This window comes from Brachionichthys hirsutus, unplaced genomic scaffold (genome assembly GCF_040956055.1).
Source record: "Brachionichthys hirsutus isolate HB-005 unplaced genomic scaffold, CSIRO-AGI_Bhir_v1 contig_445, whole genome shotgun sequence".
NCBI classification, from domain to species: Eukaryota; Metazoa; Chordata; class Actinopteri; order Lophiiformes; family Brachionichthyidae; genus Brachionichthys; species Brachionichthys hirsutus.
In genome coordinates, this window is record NW_027180348.1 from 246,239 (window position 1) to 260,000 (window position 13,762).

General features: G+C 46.3%; 1 protein-coding gene and 2 long non-coding RNA genes across 3 annotated transcripts; 2 read left to right on the forward strand and 1 right to left on the reverse strand.

Moving 5' to 3' along the window:
* Nucleotides 1-1,255: 1,255 nt before the first annotated feature.
* Nucleotides 1,256-1,988, forward strand: LOC137913859 (uncharacterized). The gene is made up of 3 exons (XR_011106391.1): nt 1,256-1,289; nt 1,769-1,854; nt 1,942-1,988. It is a non-coding gene; the product is annotated as an uncharacterized lncRNA (long non-coding RNA).
* A 554-nt stretch (nt 1,989-2,542) lies between these two features.
* Nucleotides 2,543-3,911, forward strand: LOC137913854 (BLOC-2 complex member HPS3-like). The gene is made up of 4 exons (XM_068757484.1): nt 2,543-2,851; nt 2,951-3,157; nt 3,236-3,323; nt 3,407-3,911. The coding sequence occupies exons 1-4, from the start codon at nt 2,543-2,545 to the stop codon at nt 3,532-3,534; spliced, it is 732 nt and encodes a 243-aa protein (XP_068613585.1). The 3' UTR covers nt 3,535-3,911.
* Nucleotides 3,912-8,651: 4,740 nt separating this feature from the next.
* On the reverse strand, nt 8,652-10,557 carry LOC137913858 (uncharacterized). The gene is made up of 3 exons (XR_011106390.1): nt 10,497-10,557; nt 8,823-8,911; nt 8,652-8,677 (listed from the first exon to the last, which is right to left on the reverse strand). It is a non-coding gene; the product is annotated as an uncharacterized lncRNA (long non-coding RNA).
* Between the last annotated feature and the right edge of the window lie 3,205 nt (nt 10,558-13,762).

The window sequence follows — 13,762 nt, forward strand, 5'->3', positions numbered from 1 at the left end:
TTTTGTTTGCCTGGACGTGCTTTTTAGAAGCGAAGAATACGAATGCACAAAAAACAAAGTAAAAAAGAAAAGAGCAAATAAAGTGTTTAATTGAAGAAAAAGCACCTCTGATGTTAAAGAGAGCTAAAAATAATCTGTGGCGATAATTAGATTGTCCTGGATAAAAGTCGTTGTGACTCCAATCTTCAGAGGATCAGAGATCAGTCGGCGTTTTGCTAATACCCCATCAGCGCACTAGTTGCCCACTGGGGCTGCTCAGAGTGTGTGTTGTTGCTGTTCACGCTGTGTTCATGTGTTCACCCGCCGGCTCAGCCGCTCTCTTCACCTTCAACGTCTGCTCCCTCGTTCATCACAATAGAAGCCGGAGTCAGAACCCAATGTTTTATTTTTGTTTATTTTTTGTAAACTTGTAAATAAAAAAATAATAAAAAAAACTTGTTGTGAACTGTGTATTTGGAGAATTCTCAGGGAAATTGGAAATTAAGGTGGAGCCAAACAAAGTCCACTCTGCCACCGTGCACACAGCTGGCCACGCCCACCCCTAATGGCGGGATGACGGCCTACTTTTAAAGTGGCAGCCCAGGCTTAGGGCGGAACCGTGACAGCGTGCTTCCGCTCTTTGATTTTTCACAGCAAAATGCCAGCCGTGCAAAATGCCCCTGCAACACAAGCTCTACTAACAGACGGCGACTGGCTGGTGCCGCAAAGAAAACGGAACATAAGAAGATCCAGACACAAGTGAACAAGTTACTTACAACAAAAAACACGAAACACGACCTGGGCGCGCAAACCAGCTGCAGTCAGCACGGGCAAGGCGAGTAAAAAAAAAAAAAAAAGTTTTTTATTTTATTTTTTTATCTGAGCACGAGCCATGTGCGATCATCAAAAGAGCCATAGGTTCCCGACCCCTGATCTAGGGGAAGGGGTACCTGGGAGGGGAGTGTTTTCATGACTGAATTTTTAACTTGGTGCAGAAAATATATATCAAATAAATCAAACTGTTATTTTAATACAACAGTTCAGATATAGCAGAGTGTTGTTTTAGAGTGAAATGAGAACCGAATCGACCCTAAATTAAGCGACATAAACTTTCCTTGGATCGATCCGTGGAAACTCCTGCCCTCGTGTGGAATGTCTCAGTAAGACGTGATCTTGTGCTAGAATTTGAACCAATGAAAATCCGCCAGTGGGCGGGACTTTAGCTGACAGAACGCTTCCTGTTTCAAAGCGTCCGATCAATAAAACAACGGAAACAGCCGAGTAGGAGGAGAGACGGAATCGGTCTGCTGGTATGTTGTCTTAAATAAATGTTTATTCTCTGATTAGATCGATTAGATCGATAAGATCGATTAGATAGAGCCATTGGAATCGCAAATACTTCCATCTGAACTGGAATGAATCGCGCTGCCGTCGCTCACAAGACCTGCATGTGATATCGATTAGTGCGTCGCTGCGCCGCCAGCAGGATGGGGCGCAGACATGTTTGAATAATAATAATAATAATAATAATAATAATAACAATAATAATAATAATAACAACAACAACAATAATAATAATAATAATAATAATAATAATAATAATAATAACAATAATAATAATAATAATAACACTGCGGGTTTTAGTGATTCTGTAAAAGTTTAACTGACATTAAGGGAAGTTCATTCAAATCAATAATCGATTATCTGTAAGGGCAGCGTTGTTCTTCCTGCTCAGTGAACACTTTTCATGTCATTTGGGAAAACCCAAATATGTTAATGACGTCATCAGCCCTGCTGGGTGAAGCTGAAGGGTCCTGCCTGAACATGGTGCACGTGTACAACTGCCACCCGTTCTCCTCACAGCACATCGTGCAGGTGAGTGGAAGGTGCTGATTCAGACCATGCCCCCCCCCCCCCCCATCGAGTCTTACCCCCCCCCCCCCCCCCCCCCCTGCGGTTCAGGTGGAGCAGGAGCCTGGGCTCGTCTGCTGTGGAGGCGGGGCGCTGTTCGTCGTGGCAACCAGAGGATGCAAGGTCATCTTATTCTGAAACGTAGCGTTGCCGCGGCGACCCTGTTGTGACGCGATGTGTCGGACTCTCGAAGGTGGAGGCCTACGACCTGGAGCAGGGGAGCTGCCCGCTCATCTGCCGCTTCGCCACCATGGGCGCCGTGGCGAGCATTCAGCACAGCAAGATGGGTCAGAATGAGCACAAATCGCATCAACACAGGTCATCACCTGGGTAACGCCCCCCCCCCATCCAGGAGATTACCTCGTCACCATCACTTCACCAGCTGGTTAACTCCCAACCCGGGCTGCTGGTGGCCGCCATGGTGGCGTTACACGCCAGCGGCGGCGTCCAGCTGCAACAAGCCGATCACGTGTTCAAGGTGTGCGATTCACAAACCCGCTGGCGGTCCCACGGCCAGCGGGCGCCGGGTCTGAGAGCGTTCCCGTCGTGTGTGTGTGCGTGTGTGTGCATGTGTGTGCGTGTGTGTGCGTGCGTGCGTGTAGGCGCTGGGCTGCGAGCCTGCCTCCAGGTGGATTTCTGGGAGGCGATACTCATGGCCTCCTCACAGGAAGATGTCGTTCAGGAACTTCTGTTCAGGGTGGCGTCCGTCTACATCGACCGGCTGACGGACGCGCGTCCGGACCCTCCGCGGGGGCGCGGCCCGCTGAAGAGCGCCGACGATCTGGTAGCTGAACGGTTTGATTTAGCGCCCTCGCCCCCTCTGTCGGCCATGTTGAGACGTTTGTGTGCGTTTCAGATCAACTCGTGCTGCCATTACGGCGCTCTTTACCCGTGGCTGACTGTTCTCAATCCCGCTCGCACGTCCAACGCCCAACACCAGGAGGCGCCACACAAACTCCAGGTCTGTACAAACATGGAGGAAGGGCGATACAAAGACGTGCTAAAGAAGCTCTGGAAATGAGCGGGGACGTTTTCGTGACGTCTCTGTCCGCGTCTCCAGTCCCTGCTGTGTGGACCGTCCCTGTCTGTGGGCGCCGTCTCGCCCCTGCTGGACGGCCTGCCGGAGGAGACCTCCTGGGGGTTCAGCCTGCACCTGCTCCGCGCCACCAGAAGGGGGCAGTACGACAGCTGCATTGAAAAGCTGCTGGACCGATGTCCTCAGGCCATCGTCGCCTACGGCAACCATCATTTCCAAGACGAAGACAAGGTCAGCGGCGGCGTCCCGCCCCCGCGCCGTGGACCTTCTCACGCTGCATCGCCCCCCCCCCTTGTCTCACCTGTGCAGGTGTTGTGGTGGACGAAGCTGCTCCCTGAGCTCTGCAACAGGACGAGAGCGGCAGCGGATAACGGCATCCTATTGGCTGCTCTCAAAGGTAGACGTGACCCTCTGTGTTTAAACCCCGCCCCCCAATTTTAAACGCTCGTGGATTTTTTTTTTCCACCCTCGTCCCAATAGAGACGGTGGTTGTGGTTGCCATGGAGATGAGCCCAGCCGAGTTCCTTGAGCTGATCCCGGATGACGGCGCCGCCTCGTACTTCCTGCCTCACCTGTTGACATGTTGCCAGAGACACCTGCTGACCTGAAGCAGAGGAACCGCTGCCCCGGATCAATCGATCGGCTCACCGATCGGCTCCGAAGGACCTGAACGGACGTCGCTGAGATTGTTGAAAAGTGTCCAATAAGAGTTTTAAAATAAGCGAACTGTGAAAGTAGAATATCTGACAGCGGGACGGTCCGTAGCATCCGTCTTTCATCCAGTGAGCTCAGTATTGATCATATCACTCGTGGTTTCCATGACAACCCGATACTGTTGTTCTACAAAATGACCGAGATGACAAACAATGATTTTAGATTGTGATTGGATTTTCTCTGCTCGCAGGAACTTGACGTTACCTGAACAATTCAGTTTTGGTTGTCTGTAAACAGGATTAAATTATTTCACTCTTAAATCTATTTAGTAAACTTAATATTTCATATCTCTTTATCAACTCGATTTGCATCGTGTGACTCTGGCCTAGTTCCTTGCAGCGTTATAAACTTCTGGCAGCAGACTTGCTTTGCGTAATAACGCCGTAATAACGCCGCCGCAGACTGACGTTGCTTCTGCGTTCTGGATTTCACTTGTTGCGGGTTATTTTTAGAACGTAACCCCCCAAAATGAGGGACTACTGTATTATGATTGCTTGTTTTGTACCGTAACTGTCCAACGCTGAATTTAGTGTTTTTACATCAGGCACCTTGGGCAGCTAAGGGGTCCTCGGGGAAATGAATGTTCCGTTATAAACAACGCCCGAGTTCGTTCTGTCTGCGTTTTTGAAGACGGTGGGTCGGAAACTAGCCGTTAACGATATTTTCCAAAACTGAAGAACCGGTTTATGGAATTTGGACATCTTGACCGGGATCCTCTTTACAAACCGGGATATATTTTAACGTTCAAAATTTACTGAACTGCGTGTGATGCCGCATCGCGTCATCACAGTTTAACCGGGCGATAGCTAGCTTAACTGGATAGCAGCTGCTCTGTTAGCATTCATATTGAATTTGACATTGAACTTAGCCGTTAGCTTCGCGCTAACGCTATTAGCGTCTTTTTTTCCAATCATTTTTTGCACATTCGATTATATAAACTATACCATTGCACTGCTAAATATCTGGTATATCTCCGATTGGTTTATTTGATCAGAACTAGGTGTTATTTGCCCAACACTAAAACGAAGCCGAGATTCGTTCTGTCCCTGACGTCATATCCGGGTCGATGTCTTTCAGTGGGATAAATGCTAGTCCGCTAAAATGCTAGTCACAAGAACGGTTCTTTGTTCTCAGTGGGATGACGCAATGTGTGTTTGTAACGCAAAGAAATGCCATTAATAATGAAGCAAAGCTGAGATGTGAGGAAGTCGACAGACTATAATCAGAACTTTTGAGTTATGAACTGTTTGTCAAACGAAACAACAAGTAATTCCGAGGTGGCACTTTGGACTTAACCCTTTAATCTGATAATAAACATTTTCTTTATTATTTTACAATTATTATACATGTACATAAATGTTTTAAGGCTGTAAAACCCCTCACCACACACTTTATACACGTTTAACAGTCAGGCATTAATCTAAATAGATTGTTTCAGTATTATAGAATGAAACCAAAGATCAAAACCTGACTCACAGAACCCAAACAACTCCATCACGCAAGCAAACACAAGTCAGTGCTGCAGGCAGAGGTCTGTACCCAGACCTGCACCGATTCCCAGCTGTTCAATGCGAGCGATCTGAAGGTTCGAACGCAACCTAGAGCGTCTGCTGGTTGATCTGACCCCTTTCTACAACAGATAACGCCCGGACTTTAAAATCTCCCAGCATGCAAGTGCAACAAACCATCATAAAACAACCTCCTCCAGTATATATGGGAATGTATTGCACAACACCTCATGCAGATGCTACTTCCTTACAGTAACTTAGAGCAGCTCAAGATTGGGAAGTCTCCAGTTGCATTGAAGTCATTCTGGCAGAATAAATAACAACATAAAGCATAAGGCCGGTCAAATATTCAGACATTACGCAATAAAGCAGACTGAAGAGTTGCTCTATTATTAACACATTCATATATATACCGTATTTTCACGACCTTATGGCGCACCTGCTGATTCGCCGCAGTCTCATTAACAGCTGATTTTTCGGTATTTCAAACATACAAAGGGCGCGCGGATCAAAAGGCGCCGGCATGATAGGTGCGCAAAATAAAGCAGGAGCAAAACTGAGCTTGGTACTCACATCTTTAATCGTCATCAATCAAACAAGCATACTGGTGCGCGTTTTAAGAAATAGAGCCGGAGCAAAACAGAGTCATTAATCAAACCCATCAAAGTCCTCATCCTCTGTTTCTGTAGTGAACAGCAGCGCTAGATCTCCGTCAAACATGCCGGCCTCTTTCTTCATTGCCAGTCACTTTCCGTGCGGCGGCGTCGGCGCCTCGGAAATGATGCGAACAACAATGCTAGCAGACAGTTAGCCGAAGCAGCTACAATCCAGTCAAACTGTGGCGCTGCACTGCCTTCCACTCTGAGTGGAACTGTGGTCTCCTTCTGTCCCCAGCGCTCCCACGCAGCTCGCAGTTTAACGTTGAACGGCTGGAGTTCTTTGGTTAATCCACCGGGGATGACGATGTTAAGCTAGCTTGCTAGTTAGCCCGTTAGCCCGTTAGCGCGTTAGCTTGCTTCACTCCGGTTTAGACCGTATCGGTGAGATCGCCGCGCACGGAGTCGCAGATCTCAGGAGCCGAGTTGCTGCAAGTCGTCTTCTTGCTTCCTCCTCTTCCTCCATTGATTCATTAATGCTGGATTCTCTCCCCGCTGCTCTATTCCCGTGTTCTGCTGCGGGACCGGCAGCCACTTCCGCCAACACGCCATAATAGTTTACTGTGGTGGAGCGCGTCGCGTATCACTCCGCCAGGCGCCTGACTGAGTCCGCCTTACAACAACAAATAGGCCGCGCGGACCAATGGACGCGCTGCACATTTTGAAAAAAATCTAAGACTTTTAGGTGCGTCCTATGGGTGTGAAAATACGGTATATATATATGATTGATCGCGGGTACAAGTGGCTGAAATGAGCTTCCTCCGTGGGGGGGCTGGGCTCTCCCTTAGAGATCGTGTGAGAAGCTCCATCATCCGGGAGCAGCTCGGAGTAGAGCCGCTGCTCCTCCGCGTTGAGAGGAGCCAGATGAGGTGGCTCTGGCATCTATTCAGGATGCTTTTATTGTCATTATGAAATTACATTAAAATTACATTATTTACCATTCATAGTTTCATCTAAACACATCGCCTTTACTGGAAAAGGCAAACACATTCACTGTGCTGGGTGACCACGCCGGTTCCATTTTGCTTGTCTGCCAGCCACTCGTATATGTATAGAGCTGTGTGTGAGGATCCAGCGTCCAAGACAATGCCATACTACAGTGAGTGAAAGACAGAAAGAAACGGGAAACAAGAAGGTAAAAATAGGTTAAAAAAAGTTGGTGAAAAAAAAAAACACCAGCCACTCTCATGTCCTCCCTCACTACGTCCATGTCTCTTCTCCTGGGTCGTCCTCTAGTCCTGTTCCCTGGCAGTTCCATCCTCAGCATCTTTCTACCGATATAGTCCCCGTCTCTCCTCTGGACATGTCCAAACCATCAAAGTCTGGTCTCTCTGACCTCGTCTCCAAAACGTCTAACCTTCACTGTCCCTCTTTTTGTCTCATCTCTAATCCAACCTGGTCACTCCCAAGGAGAACCTCACTGCTCACAAATACTCGCTTCTGTACTTAGTCTAGCCTCAACCACCTTTTTCCCGTAACTTCATCGTATGACTCATCGGCTTTATCCCCCTATAGTTCCCTCAACTCTGTATGTCTCCCTTCTTCGTGACAATCGGCCCCAGAACACTTCTCCTCCATAGCTTTTGCGCACTACTAATTCCACAGTGTGTTGATAAAGGCCAGCAAAAACCAGAACCTTCTTGTTCGGGGTTAGATACAGTCATTACCTCCAGGTTGGGAGGTTCTGTTTTCCTCGTATCCGTTTGCGGCTTGATTTTTGTTTTTCATTCAAACATAGTGGAGGGATGGATCACAGGCCAAGGAAGACCCTGTTAGCTGTTTCTGAAGGGGTGAGACTCAGGTCATATAAGCTCAACAGACATTTGAAGGTTTGTTCTATTAAATATATAGTTTATATTTCGCCTAAGTTTAAAAAAGAAAATCAAGAGCCCAAGGTGACGTCTTCAAGGTGCTTATTTTCCTCAGCCTGAAACCAAAAAGCATTGATTTACAATCCATCCATCCATTTCCTTCCTCCTTTCCACCTTTCCGCCGGAGCCTATCGCAGCTCGCTGTGGGCGAGAGGCAGGATGCACCCCGAACGTGTCGCCAGCGCATCGTGGGATTTGCAAACCAGCAAATTCTCAAATGTGAGAAGCCAAAAACCAGTAAATTGAATTTGCTTGACTTAAAAGAAAAGTCTATATTTATTTAAACATTTTTAAGTTTGCATGTGGGTCGCACAAATATGAAATATGCAGCATCCCATCTGATTTCTGGAATATTTGGACTGGATTTAAATCCACCTCAGACAACATCAAACGTAATGTTTGGCCTCCAATTCAGAGGTTTATTCTGTATCTGGCTTCTCAAATCTCATTTCAATCTTTCACTTTGTCTTTTCCATTCCAGTAGTCCGAGTTGACCCTGCAGTTTATTCTGCTGAGTCAGCAGAAGGAGCGCCGCTGCTAGAAAGCAGCTTCATCGAGCACTGCTTCTCTTTTCACATGACTAAACCTTTTTTAATCTGCGCAGCCTCAAATCTCTTTTTGAATAATGCAAGAATGAAATGCAGCCACTGTTGAGCCCAACGATAAAATGCAAGAAAACAAGTATTAAAGTCTCAAACTGACCTAAAGATCATGAAGTAAAATGATAAGTTGTTCTGATGGTGGGCGTCTGGAGGATTTATGACCTCACAGATGAGTGTGATCAAACGCAGCAGGCTCCCGCCTCTGAATAACTCACTGATCATGGTGGTGCCTCCGGCCAACGCCGCTTTGGTGCCCTGGTAGAAGTCGTCAGCTGACGCCATGCCTCGATCGGGCATCTGGAAACGTGTATGCACGTCAATGCCGCCCGGGATCAACATGCGACCCTGGGCATCGATGGTTTTTACTCCGCCGGGCACGATCAGGTTTTCCCCAATTTGTCTGAGAAGATCATCAGAAAGAAACCAAAATAAAAAATTAGGTTATTGCATCATGAAGACAAAAATGTCTGCTCTGACTGTAAAGCACGGTGAAATCTGTGACTTTATTCGAGTGTCTTCAACAAGTCAAACCCCCAAGAACTCACTTGATGACCCCATCCTCCATGTAGATGTCAGCGCTGAAGGACTGGTCATCATTCACGATCTTCCCTCCTTTGATCAGGAGACGATCGCTCTGCGAAGCCAAAAAGACGATTACGAGCCTCCGTGAATTTCACAGCAGTTAGAAGAATTCAAACGCTGCCAGTAAAGCACATGCTCATAAGGGTGAAGCAGATTTAGGAGCATTTGATGGAAGACGTTTAGGAAATGTCACAGAAATTGATGGATGCATGCTCTAAAGCAAAAAATGTGTACATTAAACACGTTGAAAGTCCACTGCACCCTCCGTTTGGCCTTTTAAGGAGGCATTGTGATAAGGAGAACATGGCTGTGCAGCATCCTCTGGCTGATACTGGCTTTCTTCACCTCCTCACATATGCATGCAGACACCTATAAAGTCATGACACACACTCTTAAAACACACTCATAATCCAAGGCGGGGAGCGAGACGCAGGCGCTATCCTGTCACGTTTGGATAAGCACCAGGTTTTTGTGAGGATCTGTGAATAATGACGCTGTTTATAAAATAAGAGAGAGAATAAGAGAAAGGGAAAGCTGGAGGAGGAGGAAAGGGGAGAAGTGGAATAAAAGCTGTGGATGGGAGGAGTCTGTGTGTGTACAGTCTGGCTGCAGAAACACAGGCTGGAGAGCTGATGACTAACGGCGACTGAGCTGCAGTCCGTCTCAGACGTTCTGTCCGTCCTGTTTTATTGCATTCTCTCCCATTGTTGCCCATTTAGAGTGATAAACACCACAATAATATCACAGGAAGTAACGAGCCAAAGAAAGGAAATGAGCATAAAATACCCAGGATGCCACAGCGGCAAAAGCCCTGAACTGAACCAATGATGGGAAGTCAAGCAACAAAAGTCCATCAGCAGCAAAAGACACTTCTGTACTCGGCTGTTGGTGGGGGGGGGGGGGGACATTCCAAGAAGGAGTTGAAATTCAACTTGTAACCATGGAGATGGGGAGGAAAAACAACAACAGACAAATTCCTGAAGGGAAGAAAACATTACTCAGGCCCCACTCGAGATGCATTCTCATGGACGCGTTCATTACGTCAGAGAAGCCAACGCCTGCAGCCGAGCCGATTATTCTTTCATGCACTGTTCACGAATAGAAAGTCCATCCATTTAGGCCCGGCTCAACCACTGGAGTTGAATTACGAGTCTAATCTGTTTCTCAACCCAATTAAGAAAGTATAATTATTTATTTCTGTACAGTATGTCCCGATTGTTCCATATCATATATTTATGGGAAGAAAATTGTGCTTATATATTCGGGACCAAGCCAATAAAACTTGTTCATGAAAGGAGAGTTTTTCCTTGACGTTTGTCTCCATCAGGGGTCCCCAAACTTTTTCCTGTGAGGGCCAAATAACTTTTCCCTTCTCTGATTGGGGGCCGGGGTCAGTTTGTAACGGAAAAAGTGTGATGATCGCAGAGGTGCGTAACATAAAACTTTATCGTTTTCCAGCCACACATAACCAAATAACCCTCAATGGGTTCTTCACAGAAAAAAGTCAAGAAATAAATAATAACACTATGAAATAAACAATAACCAAATAAGCCTCCATGGAACATTAACTTTCTGTCGTGCTGTGCACAATCTTAACAGAAAAACTTCAGCTTGGTTGTCAGAGCAGAATCTCTTACTTATATTACTCATATGAGCAGCCACTCAAAGCTCTTGTGTTCATTCCTTATAATCCATTTGTAGGTTCCAGTAGGCTTGTAGCCACTGTTTGCAGCTCTCTCTCTCATTCCTGTGAAAACCACAAAGCAAGCAGGCTGAGAAACCAGACTAAGTGATACAGCACAATACATTTCACTACCAGTGTGGTTGTGGAGATGGATTTTACTATGTTTATATTTGTTCATACTCAGAATGACTCATTCAAGTCAGAAAAGTGAGCTTACCTTTGTATGTTTATCAGTGTGAGCTGTGGGCCTGCATCTGGCTGGTGAGAAGCTGAATGTCAGGTTCCATTCTGGTCACAGCCAGTCTCAGACACTGATGCAGATGTTCATCAGTCAATCTTGATCTCATCGGATTTTTCAGCAGTTTCATGCGTGAAAAGGTTTGCTCGCAGACATATGTGCTGCCAAAAAGTGTGGACATCTTCATAGCGTGTTTCTTTACGTTAGGGTACGTGTCATTTGGGAGGACAGCATAGAAGACAATGAGACTGTTGGGATTAAATGCGTCTTTGAGAACATCACAGTTCTGTAACTCGGCTAACTCAAACTGATAAGAAGGCTGGGCTTCATCAATATCGGCAACAAAGGGTTTCTGGAAAAGACGGATTTCTTTTGCATTAACATGAAGTTCACGGAATCGCACACCAAACTCCTCCTTCAGCATTTCCAGTGCTCGCACACACCTTTCAGCTGGGAACGGGACGGCTGGGTTATCTGCAGAGAAGCTCTGTGTGACAGGGAGATGGATGAAGTTGTGCTTTTTCACTTGTTCCAAAAGCCGCACCAGTTTCACCTCGAATGCTTTTATGTGGGAATACATGTTGCAAATGAGTTTCCCCTGGCCTTGTAGCTGCAGGTTAAGGCTGTTCAGCATTTCTGTCATGTCTGTTAAAAATGTGAGGTGCCATTTCCACTCTGGGTCGATCAGCTCTGGGACCGTTTTGTCTTTTGAATGAAGAAATGCATTAATTTCGGGTAGCAGCTCGTAAAAACGCCTCAAGGTCACAGTCAATAATACAGTAATCTCGAGCAAAGAAGAGATTACCTATTTGGGCCGTGTTCCCCCAAGGGTGGAACTGTGACTCCTGCCCTCAAAACATGCACCTCTTTGGCCTCATTCAAAACGGCCCTAAAAATACACCTTTCAGGGGGGCAGGAACAGGAACAGAAACAGAATCAGAATCAGAACCAGGTGTTTATTGCCATTGTCAGTGAAGGTTCACAGACTAGCAATGTTTCTCGGTGAAGTCGTGCTACATGTAACAGTAATGACAAATACACAAAAAACATAGAAGTACAGACACATCACAAAACAGCAGCAGCAAGAGTGGATACACAGATATATTATTATATTATATTAGCAGCAGTAAAACTAGCGTAATGGCGCAGTGCAAAGAGAACAGTGCAAGTTATCAGTTACGAAATGTTCAAGAGTCCGGGACAGAATTATTTTATTATTCTTTTTAATTTGTTATTTTGCGTCTGTGGTGTAATTTATTTTTATTTTATTTGTATTGTTAAATGTCGATGATTTATGTACAAAGGACTTTCAACAGAACCAAGACCGCAAGGGTGTTTGACTGTACGTGGACTCTAACATGCTATCTAATAAATATATTCATCATCACCATCACTGATTGATTATTAAATATAGATCAGAGCTGATCATTCATTGACGTTTCAGATATCATGAAACCAGGTGCAGCGGGTAGCACAGTCTCCTCACATCAACAAGGTTCGGGGTTCGATTCCTATCACTGCAGAGTTTGTATGTTCTGTGGGTGTGAGCAAACGTGCTGGCGACGCGTCCGGGGTGTGCCCCACCCCTCGTCAGCTGGGATAGGATCCAGAAACACGAGTGACCCTGGCGGCTGCAGACGAGACAAGGCCGACTCGTCTTACAAGAAAAAGGGTAGGACAAAGATGGCTGATACTTCCCAGCAGCCTTTGCAACATTAGAATTGATACAGACATTTTGATCAGCATGTTAAATGAATTTATTATTATAACATTCATTCATATTTAACCGTGAAGACGTAGATTTCTTTGGTATGATGCTAAATTAAGTCAGGGGTACGCCGATATCGCTTAATGGGACGGCATCACGTCACTGATGAAACTGCTGCCATACTGCGTTACTGTGCCTTTGATGTAGCTTGTCATACAACTGTCTTTGATGTACTTATTGAACTTTGATGTCTATGTCTTTGAAGTCATTGAGTGGGAACCTATTTATACAAGCAATCCTCTCAGTATATTTCTCAACACTCAAGTATGTACAACAAAGAGATGCAAGCACCCGTACGGCCCTCCAAGGACACGGGTCGGGTCCTCCCAGGAAAAACGACAAGTCTGCTTCTCCCAGCAAAAGTTACGAGTCTGGATCTCCCAGCAAGAGCGAGGAGTCTGGTCCTCCCAGAAAAAACTTCATCCCTTCTCGGTGAGGTTTTCCAAGAATTTCTTGGGAAACTGTCCAACAAAGAGTGGGACGCCCTGCAGTCAGGGACCGCTGATAAGAAGACTGAAGCACGTCTTCTGGATATGGGTGCCGATATAATTAAAGTAGTGGCTGACTCAGTGACTCAGAAAATCACTTCCCCCCTGACATCAAAAACGTTAGGGAACAGCCTTCTTGTTGATTTAGAGAAAGTCCAAGAAGCGCTGGATGAAGTCCTTCCACCGGTCCTTGCCTCGACAATGGGCGTTCCAGAGGTGGTTGAGATATTGGCCCCATACGAGATATCACGTCTGGTGTCTAGAGAGGTGATAAAGACCTTAAGCAGGAGCCCCAAAGAAGCTACAATCACAAGTGGGCAGATCTCCATAATGCGGCACTTCAGAAAGCTACTGCAGAGATTTGCTCAAAAGAGTCGCAAATTTCTTTGCTGGTTAAAAGAGGAAGAGTCGGCAGCGAAGGACCTCGTCTCTCCGGAAGGATCCGAGACCGAGGACTCCATGATGGGAGATCTGATCCCTTCAGAATCAACCATAAACAACGCCGTCGATAAGGACAACATCGTCTGTGAACCCACAGAAGGCGAAAAGGAAATTCTTCCAGCGCTACCAGAGGCCCCTGCCATCATGGAAGGGGTACCTTTGGTAGCTGTGGAAGAGGGAGACCTCCCCACTGCAAGGGTGTGTGGTCAAGAAGACAGGAGTGATGTCCAAACTGCATCGTCGCCGGAAGGCTTGGAGAAGCAGTGTCGCTGGATCATCACGGT

Bases quoted from the DNA above. Each gene is read 5' to 3' on its own strand.
- LOC137913854 (XM_068757484.1), top strand. From the start codon at position 2,543: ATGGCCTCCTCACAGGAAGATGTCGTTCAGGAACTTCTGTTCAGGGTG. The intron at 3,158-3,235 runs GTCAGCGGCGGC...TCACCTGTGCAG, and splicing joins ATTTCCAAGACGAAGACAAG to GTGTTGTGGTGGACGAAGCT. The intron at 3,324-3,406 runs GTAGACGTGACC...TCGTCCCAATAG, and splicing joins CCTATTGGCTGCTCTCAAAG to AGACGGTGGTTGTGGTTGCC.